This window comes from Pipra filicauda, unplaced genomic scaffold (genome assembly GCF_003945595.2).
Source record: "Pipra filicauda isolate LSUMZ 115617 unplaced genomic scaffold, ASM394559v2 scaffold252_size1811890_pilon, whole genome shotgun sequence".
Classification (NCBI taxonomy): Eukaryota; Metazoa; Chordata; class Aves; order Passeriformes; family Pipridae; genus Pipra; species Pipra filicauda.
Window position 1 is genome coordinate 229463 of NW_024104368.1, and position 24151 is coordinate 253613.

The 24151-nt window shown below is 44.2% G+C and overlaps 1 protein-coding gene across 4 annotated transcripts in view; it reads right to left on the reverse strand.

Moving 5' to 3' along the window:
* The window catches only part of LOC113993519 (probable E3 ubiquitin-protein ligase HERC3), a 48573-nt gene extending 28628 nt beyond the window's left edge, over positions 1-19945 (reverse strand). For 3 of the 4 annotated variants that reach the window (XR_003542661.1, XR_003542662.2, XM_027731752.2), the window contains exons 1-4: positions 19889-19945; positions 15043-15300; positions 1602-1761; positions 89-165 (exon numbers count right to left, since the gene is read on the reverse strand). Coding sequence is in view for 2 of the 4 variants with exons in the window: in XM_027731752.2 (XP_027587553.1) it covers positions 89-165; positions 1602-1761; positions 15043-15268 (463 nt within the window). In the remaining 2 variants the exon portion in view is untranslated. Of the gene's footprint in view, positions 1-88; positions 166-1601; positions 1762-15042; positions 15301-19195; positions 19201-19888 lie in introns of those variants that run through there. The other variant, XM_039382067.1, reaches the window with a different exon arrangement.
* Between the last annotated feature and the right edge of the window lie 4206 nt (positions 19946-24151).

The following is a 24151-nucleotide window of genomic DNA, read 5'->3' on the forward strand; positions in this document are numbered from 1 at the left end:
CTTGATTTATTTGCAGAAACGTGCAGTCTTGGACACTGTGCAAAATAATAGCACAAATTTTGGTAATTAATAGTGAATGCTACAGTACCTGCTGCCAGAGCCAGGCAATGCCAATTCCCACAGGAAACCTGCAGTATCGTCTGTTGGTTCAATTTCTTTATCAACCTGAAGACAACGACACTATTTTAGAATAAGTGTCCACAAATACAGTATCACCTTAGATAAAAACTATGATTTCCACACAGATATTTGTTTTACAAATGCATACAACCTATGGTTTTGAGACTGACAAACACAGTCTTGAAGGTGATACAGATCCATACATAATAGATGTAAGTCTGTGGAGACCTCGAGACACTTGACTACTAACTCGGCTATGTTTTCTACTGTAACACTGAATCCAACCATCTGGAAATGGTGGAAATAGCTGTTTCTTGGTGTCTCTCTCACTATTCTTTTTCAGGCACCGACATTTTTCATGTTGTCAGGGGCCTAGCAGTTCCTATGAGTTACAACACCAAAACCTCTTCAGTGCTTTGTACAGAGAATAGCATGTCAAAGGTTCAAGTTATTTCACAAAAATTTTTAAAATGGCACTATCACACTGACATGTGAGCCTGTCTCTCTCTAGTTATATCGGAACCATGTGCAAGTTAAGGACTGTCTTCCCACAGAGCCCTTCAGCTCAAACATTAATCTTCTGTAATTGAAACTCTTCCTTTAAATACTGTTTCAACAATGACAGCTATCCTAGAGAGATGTCCCAAAGTTCTGCTCTGCACTGGATCTGCAGTGGCAGACCAAATGACAGGCTACATTTGCTATTAACACAGTATGATAAAACAACATGAAGTGCAAAGGGACCAGTTACCATTACTATGGTGGAAAGGTAAGAACTGTGAACTGCTTTGGATGGAGGAATCTTGGTGTTTGCCACTAGCCTCTGCCCCTACCACCATCTCTATAGGCCCTTGCACTTAAGCCTATTAGTTCTCTGACACAGGTAAGAGACATTAAATAAGTGAATTAAACTGGTCACTATCCTAAAGTTTCTGAGAAACACTCACTACTCAGAATTGCAGCAGGATGGTGCAGTAGCTTTGCTGCTAACAGGTAACACTGAAAAAGAGTTTCAGAGCTGAAGTGCCATTTCATTCAGCCATATAATTTATTTACCTGTTCTTGAAATGTCTCTCCTATCGTCCTAGGGACTGAAAGAGAGACGAGTCTCACAGCATTTCTGTTTTTGAGTCCTCCCTCATGCACCTCCATGCTCTGTACAAAACATTATGGCATTTTTCATTGAGGAAGCCAAGCGCACTCCAATTTTCTTTTTCATGCCTCAACCACCCGCGCCAGAAGGTCTGTCCTACCCCAAACCTCCTGAGGACTGTTCTGAGTCCTGGGGTCTCAGGAAGCACCAGAACAGTACTGAAAAGGAGAAGGAATCACCCTTACAACCCTACATGGGAAGTGCACTATTACTGCCCCACTGAGAGAAAGTGACTCTCCCACCAATGCCAGGCTGGAAGGTGAGCAACCCTTGATGTATCACCTTCAAGGAGCTTCCTTAAGGAAATCTGAACCTGTTAAATGTTTACCTTGGTACCATCACTGCATCTTCCATAGTGGTGAGTCCCAGCTGTCCATCGCTACCGGCGCCCCAGGAGAAGAGCTGGCCCTGGTCGCTGAGTGCCACACTGTGAGACTCCCCACAGGCCACATGCACAATGTGCTGCCCAGCCAGGGCTCCAATTTGCTCTGAGGGAAACAAAAAAAACCTCTGTGGTCACAGGATTCATCTCTCAGACATCTCACAGTAACACACAGACATGAGGTCGGCGCAAATCCGTGTGCAGAGTCATTCAAATGAGGGCACTGATACACAATTTAGTTTTAAAAGACTTCCTACATGAGAAAAAGCACTAGATTTACTGAAAATGTGTCACTGCTGAGCTCTTCGGAAAGCCTGGTCTGAAAGCCATAGAAGGCAGGTAGGTGCATGCCCCTAAGCACAATGACAGACTATACCCAGCCAGTCTCAGACACAGGGAACCACCTATCAGGTTATTTAAGAACAAGTAGACTTCCCAGATTTGAGGTTTTCTCACTTGGTGTTGATTCAGGAATCAGCCAAGACCAAGAAGTCAGCAGACCCTGTAAAACATAGTTGATCTTCCATAGCTCTCACGTCCAATGAAGACGAGTCATCCACAAAGCTGGATGTCATTCACAACCCATACACCACACCCTGCTTTACTGCTTCATGTCAAACACTCATTAAAAAAGTCCCATAAAAAGGAAGCAAAACAAGAAGAGCTTAACAGAGGTATAAAAGATATAAAAGAAAAAAAATCATCACTCAGTCCTCTGGGAGATACCCACAATTGACTTCTCATCATTACATCACGTTAAGCAAGTGAAGCAGGCTTGACAAGTACTGTTACAATATCTATAACCAGATCTTATTCATTACACAGAGTTTTTACAAATGGAAATATTACACAACTGATGGAAAAACTCTCTGCACACCAGACAGAAGCAAAGTTGCTTTTCATCATAAATACAAATGTTCCAGTTGGAGGAAGAAAGATTTCACCGTGTAAGCTACAATGCAGGAATCAGTTTTACTGAAGTCCCACTTGCCTGTGACATGAAACGAAAGAGTAGTTACATGCCATTCTGTGAAAATGATACCCCACATCAAGGGCATCCAGAAATCACTCACACAGCATCAAAATCTTCACACCAATCAATCCACGTCTTAAATAAATGTAGGAGGAAGGTACCCCCTTTAGGAGGGCTTGCCTTATAAGTCTGGAAGTCAGAAAATGAGCAGGAGAAAAATCTACAATGGGTGTTATGGAAGAAAAAAGTGACAATTATTTAAATATGTATTCTAGCAGAGGAAAATGCCACCTGAACATGTGCTTCACTGGAGGTGGAGTTTACAAGTAATAAGCACATAAACTTCCAGGAGAGCTTGAGGCCTGCCTGCTACCCAACCACTCTTTAGCTCTACCATCTAGTAACCCATTTTGTCCTCAATTAATACACAGCTTCCACACTCGGGCCCTTAAGCGTCCAACTATGGCACTGCTTGGTAGCCTGGTTTATGTTCGTTTGCATATATTACTTAGGGAGCCTATTTTTATCTGTGAGCTCTAAACAGCCAGCAGCTGTAAGGGCTGGTTAAGGTCAATAACAAACAGTGGACAAGGGATCTCAGCAGCACATGTGGCTATGGTGTCTTCCTCTCAGTCATCCAGCAAGGCAAAAAATACCTGCTGCAACGTGCCAGACACACCACCTAAGTTCAGATAAGTGTGTTTCTGTACTGGGACCCAAAAGCCCAAAACAAAAGCTGCTGCTAGAGAGGATTACACCACTAAAAGGAGAGAAGGATGAAGCCATCCACTCCTCCAAGGAAAACCCTTTGACTCGTGAACCCATCATTTCTCTATAATCTTACTGGCAGCGTACACTGAGACTTGGCTCTTATCCAGAGCAACTGAGCTCTTCAGAGTGGTTATAAACTCACAAGCCTGCCCTTCTTTCAAAGCTGGTCCCTGCACACTGCCCAGCACTCCAGAGGACATCACAAATCTGACAAAGAAGCAAACGTGGACAGTATGGGATGCTGGGGCACCCATAATAGAGATTGTTTTGCTACCTGCAGGCATGAATGAGCTAATTTCTTCCCTGAGAAAGCAGTATTTGCCACAGTAAGTATACATGTCTTATTTGCTGTGGAAGGACTACCATGAGCTGACCCTGAACCACTGGAGCACCGTGGGAAGGTGACAGAAGACTCCAGTGACCAAAGATCAGTATCAGGAGCTGGAGCAGGCAGGAGTCTGACCACAGCAATACTGCAAATAGAGAAAGAGTGCCCTGAGGTATGAGGCTGTGGCAAGGACTTCACACACTGGGAAACTGAGAGGACATACAACAGGCTTAGAAATCCACGGTTGTTTCAGTCCCCACTGGCTCCATCTTAAGTTTAATTTGGCAACACAAATGTGACCTTGCTCTATGTGCCATCTCAAGGGACTAATAAACATCAACTTGTTTTCAAAGGCTGCCCTGTGTCACTGAAAGCCTTCAGTGACTGCACTGCTCACCCATGAAACAGAGTACAGTCTCATCTAGACACCCTGGATAACCACAGACAGAATAAAACATGCCTGTCTTGGAGTTGAAGATCTTTGCCTTTAGAAACGCACATGTATGGCCCACCTCACCACAGTACATTCCTAAGACCCTGTCAGTAGCAGTTTGCCTGTAAATGCCAAACAGTTTAAGTTTTACACACTCATACACATTTCCTTCTGGAGATGGAAAAATGCCAGCCTTCCCCTGGGGGCACAGGCTGTCCAGGCAGTCCAACAAGGGTCCCAGTTAATTATCAGGCTTGCCAAGTCACTGCATGTACCTTCTCCCAGCTAACATGAGAAGTATTATCAAAAACATCTGACAATTACTACTTCATTGATCTCCCACCCCTTCCTCACATCAAAATATTACACATTTTAGTGGTTTGTATCCATTTGTTTTAATTTCCAAAGCATCACAACAGCATTATTCATTCCTTAGAAAAGATGTATTATTGCACTGAGATGAAGGGCACAAAGAGTGAAGTTTATTCTTAGTATAGTGTCTTCAGTAATAGATGAATAAAACCAGTCAAGTGGAGCTTAACAGGCACAATTATATACAAAACTAAGCAGAACAAAACCCTGAAAGCAACAAGGAAGGGTTGAAGGAGTTATGCAATACAGTATTTCAACACCTCATAAAACTTTCAAAATACAAACAAAAACCCACAAGTTCCAAGAAGTACACACTGACACAATCTTTTCTTTCTGAAGCTGTCAGCTGTCTCAAAAACAGCACCAATGGTCAAAAGTCAGTTCTTCACATTTGGTGGAGTTCCAACTTTCATTTCTCTTCTTCTGTCCTCTTTAACCCACAGAACCACAAATACACATATCAAGGTTTGACTTTTTTTGGGACATACTAAGATTTGACCTTTTTTGCTCTTAACCTTGTCAGATCTCTTCGTAAAATACGCACTGGAGTAAAGAATGAGGCAAAACGTCGTCAGGATAGCCCATCTCTGAAAGGTGACAGGCCTGCTTCCCAGGACTGCTCTTGTGTTTTCTCGGTTTGCAAAAGTTGAGGATAAGTGGCGCATGTTTCTGTAACTCAGCTTTCTGACAATCGGTGCATTTAGCTTGAAGGTTTGGAAATGGCAGTAAAGCTGAGCTAAGAATGAAAACTCCTGAAAAGCCCACCTTCAGTCCATAGCTTCACTATTTATAAAACAGAGCCTGTGCTTTGCCCCCAGAGCATTGAAAAGCTATACAAGATTTTCAGTTTCTGTGACTGCTAGAAGCACAAAGCACTCAGTTATACTGCTCTAATTAGAATTCACAGGCAATGAATGATTAATTAGCCTTTCTACTCCTAGTAATTTTATCAGAGAGTTGGTACACCCTTTCTATGTATAGCTTCCAGCTGCTCACAAGACAGGCTTTTGCTAGAGGACGTGGCAAAATCCTTCAGTCATATGTGTTCTGGGACCTACACGAACAGCACCAGATGGCTTCTACTGCCTGAGAAACTACCAGCCCCGAGGTTATACCTTCAGTGTCAAAATCTGGATTTCTTCACTGGTGAGTAGAAGCTGCGTCTTGGAAGAGTTTCAAGTGATTTCAGTCTGCTTGGACACCTGGCCAAAATTTCTCATTGCCTCCCCAGCTTGACAACAAGAAACTCAGAGCTTTTGCTCATCTTGGTTGTTGCTTTCAGCAAGGAAAGTGCTCAGAGGTTCCCTAAAATAAGTGTCTTACCAGCTTGCCTGGATAAGAGATGGCGGTAGAAACAAAGGGAAGAAAAAAACAGGTAAGGTAAGATAAGAAATTCCTCTGGGTTAAATGCTAACAACTGGCAAGTCTAAGGACAGATGAGCCAATTTCTTTGCATTGCCATGTTTGTTAATATAGTCCACATCCACACTGAGGATGAGTGAGCATTGTGCAACTGAGATCCAAAAATCAGAACTGTGCGATACAATGTTTTAATACACAAGGCAGCTGAATATTTAATCAGACACCAACAGCCACATAAATGTCACCCACGTGATCTTTCTATTCTCCGAGTACTGAAAAGCCTTAATTCTCATAGGAAAGGAGCCAAGTTCTCTCCTTTTGGAGATGAATTACACCAACACATCACCATCTAACAAGGTGACACTAACAGCATTAGCACATAGGGAAGCCTGATTCAACAGCCAAAAACTCCATGAAAATCTGTTACTGCCTTCAACAAGCACCATGAGGAAATGAAAAAAACACTACAGCCCAAACTTATCAACCATGAGCATTTTATTAAGCCACTGTACAAAAAGCAAGTACACAACAGTGGATCTACGAAATGCCCTGACAAGATTTTTATACATTAAATAGTAAACTTCAGCTGACTGCTGATTTCCCAGTCTCCAACAGCACATCCCAGAGATATTTCTGCATATGGATATCCTGGCTGTATTTCTAGGCTGTGATAAGCTTCATGATTTTAGTCCTAATAAAGTCAGCCGAGCACTAAAACACGTCAGAGTGTTTTAATGAAACTGGAAAGAGGAAAAGAGAACAAAGTGCAGCAACCCAAATCCTTGGAATCGGAAGTGCACTAAGACAGAGGCATGCCCAAGATTTCTCCCTCCCCCTATGAAGGTTTCTCTTTTTTTTGTCAGCGTAACTTCAATGTTCTAGCTATTCAATGTTTTTATCGGTAATACCAGTAAAATACCAGTGTTTTTTTTACCAGTAGCAGCACAAGTACACTCACCAACTTTTCCAGGAAACATCATTCCCAGTGAAAGTGTGATTCTGCCATTTGGCAACTGGTAATTGAGGAGGGGGAAATCATGCTGTTTGTCAAGGCCTTTTTGCCTCTGCCTCTCTCCTTTAAAGCTCCCAAGAATGACCCTCTGATTTCCTCCTGCACACTTTCAACTCTGACCACCTAGGCATCTCACACTACTCACAGCTGTCACACACAACATCTGGAGTCTGGAACTAGGATGAAGAAATCAGACTCTATAAACCACTTAAGCAAACTACAGACTTTGCAAAGCTGTCACGTGCTTTTTGAAAACATAATCTAACCCAGTCAGCTAAAACTGCTCCTGTGGCTTCACTCACACCACCTCTGCACGCTGTGGTTTGTCCGCAGTAATACCACAAGAACGTGCACGGGGAGGAAACAAGGGTTGTTGGACAGTTTCAAGAACACACCTTGGTGACTCTACACAGTCTCTGGCACAGCCAGGCAGACGAGACACACAACACGTAGGCAGCTGGAACCGCCCTGCCTGACACCAGCTCCACAATTTCACCAACCTCCCTTCCTCCTCCTTGCCAAGCCTCTCTACAAAGACATTACATGCTTGTGGCATCTTATGTTCAGACTACATGACGCTATTGCACACAAGGGTGGGGGAAACTCTGTGCTCTGCACCTATAACAGCACAAGACTACAAGAGCAAATCCCATCTCCACTGTACGGCAGTTACCTTGGCTTTCTGCCTGCTGCTCTCACCCATGCATGGCAGCCCATCTTATGCTGAAACTTCTCTTAGAATGGGGCAAAAGCTTTGAAGTATGGAGCAAGCAAATGTTTACATTAACATGTAACTTCCTCCAACTTTCAGTACTTGAAGTTTACTATATCCTTCCAGGAGCAATTTGCAACTCTTGAGGTCTTCCTTTCCTGAACTTCGTGAACTGGTGCTACACTTGCAGTGGAAAGCAGAGCAGTATCAAGACAAGCCCGATCAAAGAACAGCAGCACTATAAGACTGATAATTTGGTTACAAGGGAGCAAACGTAAAAAGAGAGTAGACTCACTGAGCAATAAATAAAAGGAGGAGGACAGTAAAGCACAGCAAGCAGACGAAAGCAGGTGACGCTCCCCAGGAACACTGTTGGTCACAGGGCTGGGAACACGATTCATGGGTAAAGAATGAGAAGTTCCAGGTAACAAAGGATTCGGCAGTCCCCTTTCATCCGCAGACACTAACGACACATAGAAATAACTGTTTCCCTTCACAACATACTCAGTACTGCTCATTAATTTACTTAGCACAGCTACTTAGTCTTAAATCTGAGAGAGGCTGGTTTAGTTATTAACACTGCCTTCACTTTATAAAGCTGCTTGTGCTCATGTAAGAGCAAGAAGTGAGAGGCCACCATGACACCCCAGGGTGTCACTTCACCTACACTTTGCCAGCTACTCCCCCTCACAGCTGTGAACGCAGACATCTACCCTGCGAAAGCAAAGCCCTTCCTCAGACATAGACACAGAAAGCCTTTTGCTTCCTTACATCGCTGCCTTTTGTCTAGGGGACACACCCTCTTTGAGGAGCCATAGGTAGACTGGCATGGGCACAGCCAGCTGGAGAAGGCTCTTGGAAAGGAATGGTCAGGCAGAGAAGGCTTGTCTGACAAGCTGGTAGAGGGAAGAATTGAGCTTCAGACCCTGGAGGTAAACAAGTAAGGGTAGCTCTTTCAAAGAGGGAAGGCACCAGGACTTGTGAAAAACACAGGAAAAATGTGCATTCAGAAAACCCAGAGAGAGCCTGTTTTCCTCTTCAGGCTACTGTTGTAAATGTAGTCACTCAGCCAGGCTTGCTGGCCACTGGCAGCAGAGAAGCTGTGGCTGGGCCATGACTACTGAGAAATCCCCAAGGTCCACCACATACACCCCAGAAAGTACAACAGCTCCAAGGCAGCCAACCCAATGGGAGCAGGATGTGCTAGACCTTAGAGTGACAGGCTGAGGGTGGACAGTAGAGGTGTAAGGGGGCATTAGGGAGATGGATGTGTGTAGATGCCAGATTTGATGTGCTAGTACTACACACTGCAAAGCAGTGACACTTGACAGAGTCTCACCTGTGGCAGCCCTAGGCTTTGATTAAGTAGCATATGATTTTCAAAAGCATTTGGCGTGTTCCTCACTGTTTCCATTTATTTCAATCCTGTAGTGGTTTGCATGGGAGCAAGACAAAGCCATACGTTCCTGAAAAGCCACATCTGCACAGTGCAGACCCAATAGAGCACCCTTGCCCTTGCTTTCAAGGACATCCCCATCGGGTTCACAAATACTGCTTGAAAATACATTACTGCAAAGAAGCACAGTGACTGGGAAAAAGGAGGTAAAGAATGCAGTGCTATGAAACACTTTTTAAAAATTATTAATTTTATCTACTGGGCATTCTGAGAAAAGGAGATCATCTGTACATTCCTTTTCAGTGAGTTTATATAGGCAGGCAACTGTTTCAAAGGCAGGTCAGATGTTGAAGACAGCAAGCATTTCTTCACAGTTCTTTTCAGCTAGCAAAAATATTTGATTTCTGAGTAAAAGAAGTTTCACATAGATCTTTGAGATAAAGTCTTATTTCCAATACTGCTTAAGGTGGAGTATCAGGCTGTTACAGCATTCTGTATGATTTGTCACATCCTGAAGACAAGAAAACCCAACTTCCAGCATCAACAGCCACCAAACTATTAAATCTTTCCTAGAAGCTGTGATTCTCAGCCCTACACATTCAGCTTGATGAAGTCATCAGTTTTGTCCAGCACAGACAACTATTCTGATCAACTATTCTGATTACAGAAAGGTTGGGGCATTCAGAAAACTTTTGTCTATCACCTCCAGCTTCTTTTCTACCATCTTCCTTTATCCCCACACACAGTTACACACCCATTTTATCCTGAACTCATCTTTCAGCTTCAGCATGGTTTCAGGAAAGGGGACAGTCATTAGTGCCACACACCCATTGTTTCTAAATGAAGTCAGTTTTAAATCCTGTCTTCTAATTTTGAAATTATTCTGAAGCCCAAAACATCAATCCAGCCAAAATGGACACACCTTAAAGCAAACTCATGTTGCTGCAGTCACTACTGAAGGTGTAATAACCTCACACAGCTTGGTCAGATTCTGTGAGTGACCAAAGCAGCAAAAGGGTTGAGTACAAATTAACATACCTGACTCTGCAAGGGGTGGCCAGTTTAATAATCTGACTCTTTTCACAAACAACACTTACAATGAGTGCTGAAACATAAATTGTGTCATACTCCTTTATTATTTTTCCAGTTTAATGTCAGCAGTTGCAGAACAACACCAAAGAGCTGACTCTGCACTGGCGTCTCCTTCCCACAGATCCCTCAGCACGTTCATTTCCAGGCACGTCCTCCTAGCCTTTACCGGGACTGATGCCTTGAAGCAGGGCTGTCGTGCTTCTATTACATCTGTTACAGTACACAGCTCTGCTTTCAGGGTGCAGAGAAAATTGGACTCTTACAGGACTCTTACAGACCACAGCACTTGGGAAGAGCTGCAGTAGCTGTGTGCTGAGCCTCAGCTCCGTGCCCAAACAGTGGGACAAAACGGTCCCAGATCCTTTGTGAAAAGCCTGCTCAGTGGAACCTCCTTGCTGTGTGTTTAAGCTCTTATTTTGCACTGCTTCACTCATGCAAGGAGGAGAAAGGCAGGGAGAACTAAGCATTCTCCTGCCACTGATCATCCCACCAGTAAGTGGCTCTCAACTTTCTGTACTCAATGCAGCAGCCACAGCTACTTGTCTGCAACCTGCTCACAGTAAACATAAGCTCTGTCATCTCTCCTCCAGAACAACCAGGGCCTCCTGGCTGACTTCTCACCCACCAGGAAGAAGCTAAAAGAGGAAGATCCACACAGACTGTCCTTCCAAGCAGGTTGCACATCTGAATTCTCAGCTGTTACAGGGTTTATGATTCACACGCATCCACAGTGAGCACAGAGGTCTCTGGTCGCTGTAATCCTGTGCTGAAGTTCAGGACAAGTGGACTTATGTTTGAAAGAAAGGTCAGAGAAATCCAGAGGATCTGGGTCGTGTAGTGGGGATTTTTATTTGTTTTGGTGGTTTTTTTCCTGGTTTTTGAAAGAAAATGAACTTAATTATGGTATTTCTACCCTGCACCTATAAGGAGATAGATTCCACAATACACACAGATACCCTGCTCCCCTGCACAATAGCATCCAGACAGGAAATATGGTAAAAAAGCATGGGTTTGTCACTGTATGTTAACAGATGAAAAGTTTGAGCCAAATTCAGCACATTTTTCTGTAACTGTCTTGAAACACTAATTACCAAAGCCCAGGTTTTCTCGCCAGCAGAAGCCAAATGAAGTCCAAATTACTTGAAGAGAACAAATCTCCAGACCCGAAAACAAGTTCCCCATCTCAGATTCAAGCATGTTTTTAAAGCTTTACGAACTGCTAACAACCAGCTCGTTGCTTTACACTACTCTTACTAACTTAGCCCACGGTCATGGTGAGAACTCTGGAACAGCATCTACCCTTCCATGCCAAGTGATTGCAGAGACACAAACTACAGATTGTTTCAGGGGGAAAAAGCGGGGGAGAGGAGGAGGAAAGAGGTGAGGAAAAACAACCATTTAAATATTAACAAAGCCAGATATCCATCCCTAAGACGGATGGACTCCTCAAGCAGCTTGCTAATCACCACAAATCGAAGAAACAATTAATTGGTAAATAGTGTGACAATATGGGAAGATGGCTCTTGGTAGAGCCCACAGGAGTAGCACACCTGGTATTACTGTGGTATTGTCAAAAGTAGGGAGTCAAACAATCGCAGACTGTTAGCTTTTAGTCAAAAGGAACGTTCTTTTAGTTAAGATAAACTTCTTAGTCATCTTAAATATTAATTTTACCAACACAATGTAAAATCCAAGGAAAGGGCACTTCCAGAAAATAAACATGTACTGATTTACACTCTTTCAGTGGCACACGCTCCCCCAGTAATTTCTGTTCCCTGAACTGGGGAGGCATAAGAATCACTTTGCCAGATGCTATCCCTGTCTCTGCATTACATTCACAAGGTCAGCTGATGTGACAGTAAACACAGCTTTTTAATTAACAAGTTTTCTTTCGTTTCAAAAGGTGCCCTCTAAGGGCTCCTCCACAAGGAACTGCTGAAACGATAGCGTTTGACATTTTTGTGAGTAGCATGAATGAGAAGCAAAATTGAATCCTATTATAGATATGTGTAAATGGACAGCAGAACAAGAGAAAAAAATATTCAGAATATGTAGTAAAGGAAGAAAGAGATGCAAAGTCTTCAAAAGCACTCACTGCAAACATAACAACTCTTCTCCCACTTGAAGTCACTAGTAAAACCTGCAAGACACGGAAGGAGAACAGGGTTGGATCCATGTTCATTGCACTGTAAAGTCCCAGAATTCTATTCACAAGCCAGCATTATGTTGGGAAATAACCATCTCTAAACAACATGACCATCTGTTCTGAAAATACTAACTGAAGCCTTTAGCATTCTGGAAGCATTAAATCTTATGTACACACACAAAAAGTGTAAGAAATAAAAGGGGAATTTCCTCTTATGAGCAAAGACCTAGGCAGCAGGAAGGAGATCACTCCACTCCTATGAAGTCTTAAAGCCTTCAAAAGGTTCAAGACCCCCTGCATATTTTCCTGTCTTGGTGTTACTCTCAAACACAACCAAGACACTCTGTAGGCCATGGTAAGCATTTCTGAAGTCCAGAGATGGGTCTCAAGGGGCTGCCTGAAGGGGACAGTCAGTACTATGTCACAGCTTCCTGAAGCAGGAGATGTGGCTCACTTCCAGAGCTGGACAGAGGTCGCCCACTTCTAGCTGCCCTCACAAGTTTGTCAGAATCAAACCACAGGGCAGAAAAACCAGGAGACCTCAGCCCACAGTACCCTGTCCAGTAGAGGCTGGAGAGATGCAACTGCAAGACTCCCAATTCCAGGCATTTCTCCCATTCTCTACTTCAGACAGTCGTCTCTATAATCTCCAACAGCTCAGGACCTTATGCTCCACACATACATCTTCACTACCTATTAGCCATGGCTTCATTCATAGGTCCACGAAAATAGAAAATATGATCTTTGACAAGCCTCCTATACAGAAGGTGTAAGGTTGTCTTTATCCCATGCAGGGGAAGTGGGGGTGAAAGAGGAAGGTTTGATTCTCCTTGTTCCTATTTGCAGAAGAAAACTAAGAAATTCAGTTCCCAATGCTGGAAGACAAACAGATCCACACACAGCAGTATCTGGGATGGGTCTCTCTCCAAGTTTACTGTTACCCTAAAGATTGCTGTGACTGTTTACCATGAACAGTTTCTAAAGAGAAGTTGTTCCTTGCTTTACAGCACATCCCTCCCAACTGCCCCAGCCAGCAGAAACCCCACTGCAGGCACAGTCAGTAGTGCTGTGTTGGTAGAGATACATGATTTCTCAAGAATGGCCACAGGCCCCTCAGAGAGTAGCACTGCACAACCTTTATCAGAATAAATGAAACCTGTAAGATAACTGGGAGTTGGTGTCACATCTTGGAGACAGACCCTTCATTTAAGGGGTAGAAGAAGGGCATTTGGGATCAAACACAGGGAACTTTTTATTTCTATTTCAAAATATCAGACTGCCCCTCTTCTACAAGCCTAGCTGAAGGCAGGATAGAGGTCTACACTTCAGCATTCAAGATTCGTGAGATTCATTTCATGAGATCCATTTCCAGTTCTGATCTTCTGCTTGCTGTAAACCTTCCATTTTCATCATCATCTTATGCTTGCTTTATTTTATGGGTAAAACAGTAGGCTAGTTGGGTGATTTGCAGGAGGAAGTATCCTCACTGGTTGGAGCTGAATATTCAGGAGGCTTGTCTTCCTTCCACTAAGCACCTCATTTATTCCAGGGTCTAAATTTACAAGTCCTCAAGTCCTCAGTAGATGAATAGTGTGTTCAACAGAGAGAGGACTTAGCCGGTCCTGATAATCAAGACCTCTTTCAGTAATTGCCTAGAATCCACTTATCAGAAAAGCAAGAGATGTCAGATTCAAGGTCACCTCCTCTAATCCAGCCCATCTTGGTCATACAGCATCCAACACCTATCACCCCATTTTGAGAGAAAGAGACAAAAGACATCAACAGAGAAAAGGAGTAATGGAATCAGTCAGGTCAGATTTGCACATGGAGAATTGTGGCTATTTTGTAGGCATCTTATCTCTCTGTCGTGCAATAACAGGTTATGCTACAGAAGCCCCAAGCCCTACAGAGGGCAGTCTGCAATGTGAAGAATTTTTGCTCTAATTACCCACAGCAGGATTTTTATTGTATTATGGAAACAGAAATACCTGTATCTTTACCACATTCCAAAACCAAGAAGTTAATGGAAAGCAAACTGGAAGGCCAACATTCAAAAGAGTCCACAAGAAAGGCTTCAGGGTTTCTTCAAATAACAATTCATAACTATATCACTCCTCCACCCTGTGAAGGAGAGGCAGTATCTGCCTCGGGTTCTGCACTCGTGGGTTCTGCCCATTGGAACACAACAAGGAAAACGCAAGGTGAGTCTAGGGAACACAATGTTACAATGACTTTCTTCCACGTTAAGAAAGCATGAAGGGGTGAAGGCACAAGTTGACAAGAGATTCTAAGAGGGGAAAACAAAATTTACAAACCCTCTTGGCCAAAACCAAGTTTGTTCTAAACAACTATATTCAGTACGGATCCACTTATACTCTTCGACATACATGAGAAAATTCCCAGCAATAACTGAACATGGGTAGGCATAAGGATGCAGTGCAATTGGAAAGACAAAGCAGAAGATGCTTGTGACTCATGGCCCTCTCCTTTTTTGTGGAAGGGAAAGGTAATGCCAAATACCAAAATGTGCCCTGAGACCATCTGCTCTTGCCTCCATTTTGATGCATTTCCCAGACAAAGTAAGCAGACCTGTCTCCTCATCCATGCTGCTCAGCTTTAGCTTTCCAGAGCCAGCTAGTATTATTCAGCATCATTACTGTGTTACGTGACATGATTATCAGCTCTGTGAGCTGCTCCAGCTCTAGAGCAATCAGTACAAAGCAGCTTCCATAATCTTCTCAGCCCACCAGCCTCAAGACAGTTTGAAGAGCATATAAAAAGCAGACTTACCTGGCTTGCTTCCTTCACAGTCATGCCCCAGTTGACCTTTGGTGTTCAAGCCGCAGGTATACACCTCCCCATCTTCCAACAGGAACACAGAGTGATTTCCTCCACATGCCACCTCCTTGACATTTCTGTCATGAATGAATCCATACACCTGTGGTTCAGGAATGATGACCTGGAGGTTACTACCTATCCCAGGTTGTCCAAAAGACGAGTAACCCCAGCATAGCATTTTCTCTGTTTTCAGCAAGTCATGTATCCTTCCTGGGCAAGAGAAACAGGGAAATGAGTGTGAATGTGAATGAAGCAAGTACTCCACAACTGATCTTACAGAGATCCTGCTGCTCATGGCAGGAGGTGGAAAAAAACCAGAAAAGGCATTTCTTGCATGACTGTCAGGTTTGCAAACTGCCAGTAAACCATTATACAGACAAAGAGGAATCAAGACAGCTCAGCTCTGATACTGAATCAGCACCTTCATGCCTTAGCCATCTTAAAGGTAGTAGAAGTGTTCTGAAACCCAGAAGACTGAGCTTTTACTTCAAAAAATCACTCTGCTTCAAAACTCAAATATCAAATGACTCCCCAAACCAAAAGAATAAACGTGCTTTTTAGACAAAAGGTCTAAACCTGAACTTCTAGAATTATAGCGTTATATTTGCGATCACTTCTAAAGAAATGTTTAAAAATTATCTCAAAGGTGGTCAGACTAGTCCTGAACAGACTGACACAGTATTTGTGGTGTACTGGCCAATGCAGGACTGCATTATTTCTGATAAACCCAGATTAAGAAGTACTTTGCTCAAGTGAACACATTCTTGCAACCCAAATTTGTGCATGTACACGTACACCCCCCTAAACTGAAGCACGGATTTCCCAAGAAGCAGGACACTGACAGCACTTCACATGAAGCAGCACACTGACAGCTTGGCCCTGACAGCAATGGACAGGTACCATTGATGCAACTTGCCAGCAGTCAGGTGTTATCTTTTGCACTGCGCTCAGTGAAAGTCAGGGATTTCAGAGTGGGGTAACATGGGAAGGGAAAAAACATAGCAATAGAAAAGGTCCAAGGAATTACTCAGAGTGAACTTAATAATGACAACAGGATGCTAATGCATAAAAGTTGAGGGGAGGGAAATAGCATTCCAGAAGAAGCACGTGAAAGATTTTAGTAACGCTCCCTGGTCACTCCTAATCTCAAGAGGTTTGGCTTATTTGTAAGCATGCTACACTAATAAGACATTGAGAACTCCTCTGATTGAGCCAGAAACTAATTAAAACTTTTTTTTGCAAAGGGAATAAGAAAGAAGATTAAAAAATGAAATACCTGAGACATCAAGTCTTATGACACACCATGCCATGTTTTAAGCTAAGGCAATTTACAGCAGCAGCATTTCCTATCTTAGCACAGGATAGAAAACCAAAAGGTAATCCTTGAAACATCAAAGATTCCTTCTCCCACTCCAAGCAGACAGGAAACATGCATTCAGCTTGTTTCCAAAACCCGGTGCTAACTCAAGCTCTAGGTATTAGCAATAAAGCCTTTCCTAATCTAAGCCCTAAGTAACGGGTGTTCATCTCTTACCACACTACCCTTGCCTGTCAGCCGCGGTCACTTCCCCTGAGGCAGAACTAAGCTGGAAAAGGGAGGGAGAGGTCTGGATTTTCCAGTTACTACTTCATCAGTGGTGCATTTTCCTACCACGAACCATTTACTTGGATCTTTTATTAGGTGCTTTAAATCATGCTATGAACCCCATTTATCGCTACCAGCCCCTGCTCCTCTATATCATAATTCAGTTCATTCACACCCTCATATGTGCTTATCACTGGCCAGCTCCAAGGCACCAAGAGGAAAAAGCAGGAGGTTACAAAGCCGTGCCTAGTTAAATCAGTCATGGTGTACACTGCATTTGGTTGCCCTCAGCACAAAAGCTTGATGGAAGATACCCTCTACACTGGCTATGCTAAGAATAGGAATGCCGTGGGACACAAGAAAATTGAAGTGTGTACATGTGCTTTAAATGGCACAACTGCTACATTTATAGTAAATTTCATGTTCTATCACAACAAAACAAAACAAAAAACAACCGAACCAAAAATGCATGAGCAATACCCTGAAGGTGGTAGGGAATCATTTCAAAACTGACACCTGAAACGGCAGAAATCTGGGACTGCCATTTCCCTCAGCCTGGGCAATTGCCTTATTATGAAGATATAAGAAAGATATAAGCAGCACAATAGCAGCAATCCTGAAGATCCAAAGGTCACATTCCCTGCTAGGACAAATGGATACTGCCCCTGAGCTGAAAAGATTTCACTAGTATACAACATGAACCACAATGACATTGTACAACATGAGCTAAATATTAATTTGGGATACCTTCTAAAAGGGTTCCTCAATGGTCTGCTCCCTATGGACTAGTCGTCTTCCCCAGTGCTACTTTCATTTAAAAATGCTAAAAATACTTTAATTGCTTTCCTTGTGTTCATATTCCACACAAGAATTTGCTGCTAATGGGCACTGGGATGTGACGTGATTGGTAAGAGATATTCTTCCTCCAGCTAAGACACTGTTCAAAACAGGAAGAGTTCTAACTCCCAGTTATCTATACAAACTCTGGGGTGATATTTCGTTCAACCCTCATTCATGTAGCCACATTTTCTGAAGCCCTTCAAGTTTAACAATCCCTATGGTAGACACAGAAAATCTAGTCTTCACTAGATTTTTTTTGTTAGTTTTTTTAGATCGTCTCTATCGAATCCCATCCCCTCCATCCTCCAAACATTCTACTGATAAATCCCTGTGCAGCTCAATTTCATGGGGAGCACCTTCCGCTGGAGAGCAGCAACCAACATAGCCATTTTCAATTTGAGTGTACAGGCACAGCTAAATATTTCCAATGGCCTGGTGAATATCCTTATGTTGAAGACACAGCACATTTTTAAAACCACAACTTTAAGACAGGTTTTTTTATCCGCTCCAAAAAAGCTGTTGCAGGTCTAAATACATTATCTATTTAGTAGGAGCTGTGTCCTGAAACACAACGAGGCTTTAAACAATAATTTCACACTCTGGTGAAATTGGTTTCCAATCTGGTTAAGGCAGTTACTCTTCTCTGACAGTAGCAGAGGAAGTAAAAATCCATGTTACAGTGCAAGCTACCTCTACAAGCTGCATACCTTTCTTACACTAAAACAATTACATAAAAAGTTTCTGGTGTAGGCAAGCACTAACAGACATGTGTCTGCACATACACATATATATATAAAAATATAGATATGATTTATATTCATTTATCTGAAATTTTAAAAGTTATTAATATTCCTAGCTCAATACACCTTAAAAAACCTGAATTCTTATCTTCTGAGGATAAACCCCTAGGGAAGATGTTTTTCTTAAATGCATCAGTTAAGGCATTAAAGTTCCCACTTCTTTTTAAAAACTGGATTGCAAGAACTGCAGTACCCAACCACATCCCCCATTTCTGTTCTTCACAGATCACAACACAGCCAGCTTGATATTCGTGTTTCAGAGATAAGAGAAGATGCAATGCAGTAAAGCCGGTCTTTTGCAGAGAATCCTCACATATAACAAACATTAAAAAAACAACAACAACAACAAAAAAAAAAAAAAAAAAAAAAAAAAAAAAAAAACCTCAAAACCAAAAACACAGCACAGCTAGAGCTAGGAAAACCTCACACTGTGAGGAATATTTTGAGGAAATCTATTGTGGGTGGAAGACCCACCCTCTGCTATAATAAGGCTCAGCTGACATACTAAGTATATATCTTTTGGTGAAAAAGCCACCCCGCTGGTTTGGTGAAATAATAATGCTGCATGTACAATCACGACAGGATGTGTTTTATTTTGCCTCTCTCTTTTTAATAGCTCTTATGCCATACAAAGTCTCTTCACACAATCACACAAACATATTTTAAAGCCACTTCTACTCTGCGCCCTTTCTGGGAAAGTCAGCTAAGTAAATAATGTGATTGCAACAAGCAACACTCAAAGCTGAATGCTCTCTAAACAAAGAGATCTGCCAACTGGCAGAGCATGAATAAACAAGTTTTTCCTTCCCTCTTGTTTGTGAGATTTCAGCTAGCAAATGTGCTCCTTCTATCAGCATTGCTCAACAATGACGGAATTTACTGCTGCTTTCTGCCACTAAGGCTCCAAGCCCACTTTCTTCTTCCTTCTGCCTCCGTTTTAGTCCCACTCAATGTCCAATGTAAACTAGGCTATAAAGCAAGAGAACATGAGATGTATCAGCAAATGAATTAAAGAAGGAACAGCATTTCCATTGCACAACCACGGGCCCTTAAGCTGGATGTGCCCCCTCCCCCAAAAAAATTTAAAAACAGATACCTAAAATCAAACAAGACATCCACCCCTCCCATCACCTCCATTTTGCAATCCCAGTAAAAAAACCTCCCTGCCTTCACCCCGAACACGGGCTTCTTGGCTTCTGTGATGCTGCTGGCGCTGCTTCCCACGGCCCGACCGCCGCTTCCCGCGGACACACACCACCGAACCCGGACCGCCAGCAGCGGCCCCGGACACCCCTGGGCAGCGGAGCCCTGCCCGCACCGCAGGCAGGGGATGCAGCAGCAGCGGCCGCCCCCGGCTCCCTGCACCGGCCCGCGGAGGCGCCGCCCGGGGACGCGCGTCCTGCGCCGGGGAGGGCGGCGGGCACAGGGGGCGGCGGCGGGCACAGGGGGCTCCGCCGCGCCCCAGCCCCAGCCCCAGCCCCAGCCCCGGCCCCGGTTCCCCCGCGCACCGTGTCGGCCCCGGGGCCGGCGGCAGCCCCACCGCCGATCCTGGCTCTCCTTCCCCGGCACTCACCCGCCGCCGGCCCCGCCGCTGCCGCCGCGGCGACGAGGAAGGGAAGTCCGGCCCCCGCCGCCGCCGCCGGGAGTGACGCGCGGCGCGGCCAATGCGCAGGGCGGGCTCGGCCCCCGGCGGGCGCAGGGAGGGCCGGGAATCTCTTTTCCCTGGAGCCGGGGCACTGCTCGGGGTCAGAGCGCCTGGCGGCCGCCCGGCCTGCCCACCGGTGTTGGAATGCCGCGGGAGTGAGGCTGCGGGTACGGGCGCCGGGAGCTCGAGCCCTGCCGGGTGAGCAGGTCAGCAGCCGCTCTAAAGACAGCAGGAATCAGCGGGCAAAGTTTAGCACATTCTAGAATTTAAGCTGATCTAAATGAAGGTTTCTCAGGGGACAGCCAGCTTGAGACTGCTTGGAAATGTGATAAGCGTGAAATATCACTTGTGGATGACAATAAGGCAGTTCCTTTCCCCTTAGCCTGTTTTTTCATCTTGCATTTTGTATGGCCTCCAGGCAGCTGTCAGGCTAGTTTGTTTAGGAACGCGTACGTTTTATACAAAGTTTCAACCTCAGGAAAAGGTTTGTTGTCAAAGTATAAATCTCCATTGAGAGAAAGAAGGGGGAAAGAAAAAAAGAGGCCAATGAGCAAGCAATTATGTAACTCCTGAGTACTCATTTTATGGTTTTAATGCCATCCATTAGAAAAAGGTTGCGCCCCACAAGAGCAATGCACAAGCCGGATCCCATTCAGACCACCAAAATGACAGTCAATATCTGAGCAAACCTCAGCCAGATGTTTGCAAGGGCTCAGGATAGGGAGGGAAGGTCCCTCAAGCAAGGCCAGTGCCCACAGGATTCATTGCCCTTATACTACATTTCTGGCAGTTTGCAATGTTTGTGCACTTGTCATGCAATGTGTCACGTATCAGGTAAAAAATCACCCGTATTTGCATGGATCATGCGTGTTCAGCATAAGAAGAGCCACTCTAGTGTTAAATTACACTTGTGGTGTGACAGGCTTCACTTAAGCAGTGTTACAAGCAGCTCCAGTTCTGGGACCCTCAGTTCAGGAAGGATATTGAGGTGCTGGAGCAGGTCCAGAAGAAGAGCAACGAGGTGAAGGGACTCGAACACAAGTCCTATGAGGAGAGGCTGAGGGAGCTGGGGTTGTTTAGCTTGGAGAAGAAGAGGCTCAGGGGAGACCTCATCACTCTACAGCTACCTGAAAGGAGGTTGTAGCCAGGTGGGCATCGATCTCTTCTCCCAGGCAGTATCAGGAAGACAAGAGGGCATGGCTTTAAGCTCTGCCAGAGGAGGTTTAGGTTGGATATTAGGAAGAAATTCTTTTCAGAGAGGGTAATCAGGCATTGGAATGGGCTACCCAGGGAAGTGGTGGATTCTCTGTCCCTGGAGGTTTTTAAGATGAGACTGGATGTGGCACTTAGTGCCATGGTCTAGTAACCACAGTGGTACTGGATCAAGGGTTGGAGTTGATGATCTCAGAGGTCCTTTCCAACCCAGCTGATTCTATGATTCTAGAATAACTAAAAGTGTAGGTAGAGGAAAAAATATTTTCTGTGTTTGCTTTTGTTTCTGTTTTGTTTATTTCATCATCTGGAGATCTTTGCAAAATAGTCAGCATTTCCCTTTACACTCGTTTTCCTCTGTTTCTGACTGAGCAATCAAGGACGGGAAGGTATACACAGAAAAAAAATGAAAAGGAAAAGAAAAAGAAGTAGATGATGGAGAAAAGCTCCATTTTAATTTTGTGGAGAACTTTCAAGGCTGTTCATTCATAAATTGATACAATTTTAAATAAAGACACCAAAATAGACCCTCTCTGGTGGTGTCCCTGCACTCTGCTGTGCACACCTCCCTCTGGAGCCTGCTGCTGCCACTGCAGCCTCTTCTTCCTAAGAGCCCAGGTTTCCTTGCACCATGGGTCTTCCTCACCTGGGCTCAGTCAGGCTGGATCAGGCTGGAGTTCAGGTCTCCCTGCTGGGAGGGCCCATGGCGAGGCTGGACCTTTGCCAGAAGAATGCATAGCTCACCATTTTCTTCATGGGTTAGGTCATCCAGAGACGAGGTATCTGAAGATATCCAGAGATAACAAAATCTGCAGTTCATCCTGATTTCCAAAGCACCTCTCTTGTCCCTTGAGGAGCTGAATAGCAGGCCAGTATCCAGAAGCACATGGGCAAGCATTTGATGAGATCTCCTGACTGTTGCGGTAATACAGGTTCGTTAGAGTTACCTCCACAAAGGGAGACGAGGTAGTGCCTTCCACCTGTCCTGCAAACCCTGTTCCAGTAGGTGTTTTCCTCCAGAGCCTTTCACTAGGTACCCTTCATAGCTCTCTGCCCCCATGGGCCATGGCACACACCTTCTAAGAGGACTGGGCAGAGGCAGCGATGTTTTTATGCCTGGTCAGCCCTGCCTGTTGTCAGGCATCTCATCAGCTTGGTAGCCTGAGGAGGGCATGAAAGCCAACACAGAGCGCACCTCCACAGGGAAACTGCCCCATGGGTCACATCAGACACCTGGGCCAGAAAGCTTTTGTGAGTAGCAAAAGTCCATCTTTGTGCCCATTGATGTCTCTGTGTTGATGTGAAAGCAATGAACTTTTCTGCATTCTTTCATTTTAGGCCCTTCCCACGTTAGGGAAGAGCTCTTCAGAGCGGCTCAGCTGGGGATTAGCCATGTAAGGCAATGTCCCACTACCTCCCATGGAAGCAGTATTTCTGTGTAGTGTCCTCTCTGCAGCAACTTGATCGCGAACCTCACCCCTCACACATTTCACCAGGACACCTCCTTAATTTCTCATGGCTTTCAAGCCATGAGAAGTGCTTAGGATGGATCTGGTTGCCCCAGATCCACCCTGGTTACATCACCAGCTCTGCCAGGCTCTTGTGCTTCTCTACAGGTGATGTTCAGATCAGACAAGTCGCTTAAAAAAAAATTCCTGCTGCAGGTTCAGTGTACTTTTGCTGCCTATTTGAAGCCTTTTAAACTCACAGCTGAATGTGATGCTCACTCGTGTTATATTCTCCTGCATGTCTTATAATGGGCACTGCTTGAAAAAATGTAGACACAGCTCAGTGTCCAAATTAATTTCAGAAAATCAGAGAGGAGTGCTCTACTCTGAAGGTCTTTATATATATATATATAAAAGCAGGGCTTATTTGAGGACAGATTAAAAATAGCCTTGAAAGTTACTCTAGGCCTTAATCTCCCATGTGATGTTGCATCATACATGACGAGAAGGAAATTCCTTCAGGCTCTAAATAAACCTATTATCATTTAATCCCTAATGGGTTATTTAGAAACCCAAAGAGGATACATCTTTTATGCACTTGCACAACACAGAAGATCACTCTCAGTTTCCAAGCCCTACCAGAGGCTTAGAAGACCATAGAAAGGGAAACAAGCAGCCAGAGTAGGCTGATGAACAGCAGGCTAAGCTGCCAAAACAGAAACCTGTGGTGGCATGGCAGCATCAGCCAGGGTGGGATGGGGACAACAGCTTGGGCTTCAGCCAGTTCCCTCTTTCCACAAAATTACACCTGCAGCAAGCTGGTGCCTTTCCCAGAGGATGTAAGCATCCCTGTGATGTCCTGTTTGCCCCAGGTGGGTGAGGGGGACAGGGGTTAGGTCTGAGTGGGCCAGGTCCTCTCATTCCCCTTGGCTGGCAGCTGGCATCCTCCAAGGTGCTAGTTCCCCTCTTGTTACGACTGCCATGCCACCTGCTTTCCTGTACCACCCTGGTGCTTGAGGTGAGTGCTTGATGTTTTTCTTTACTTGTACTGTAACTTAAAAGGAAGCTTTCTTATTTTTTTAGTACGTAACAATGTCTATTATACTGAGCTGGAAATTAATAAATAATGTCCATGTCTTTCCTAGGAAACATTTACTTTTCTAAAGAAAAAAAAAAAGCACTAACAGTTTTTGTCACAAAACAAAAAGGTTTGTGTCATTTACCGACATTTTATCCTAGTCCAAAAGGGTGTGTGTGCGTGTGATACCCAACACAAGGTCAAGACAGAACAGAAAATAAAAACTGCTGTTGACTTCTCGCTTTCAATTTTTACATTCATCTAAAGCACATTCTGCATGAAACAGGAAAGACTTACTTGTTCAGCATATACAATACATCTCTTTGAAATACACTGACATCAGCCTTCGAATCCTCTTATGAATGGCTTCCCCAGATCAAGGGGGACAGAAAACACAGATATGGTGCCATGCATAGGCAGATGCATAATGAAGGAAGAACACAACCACGGGGG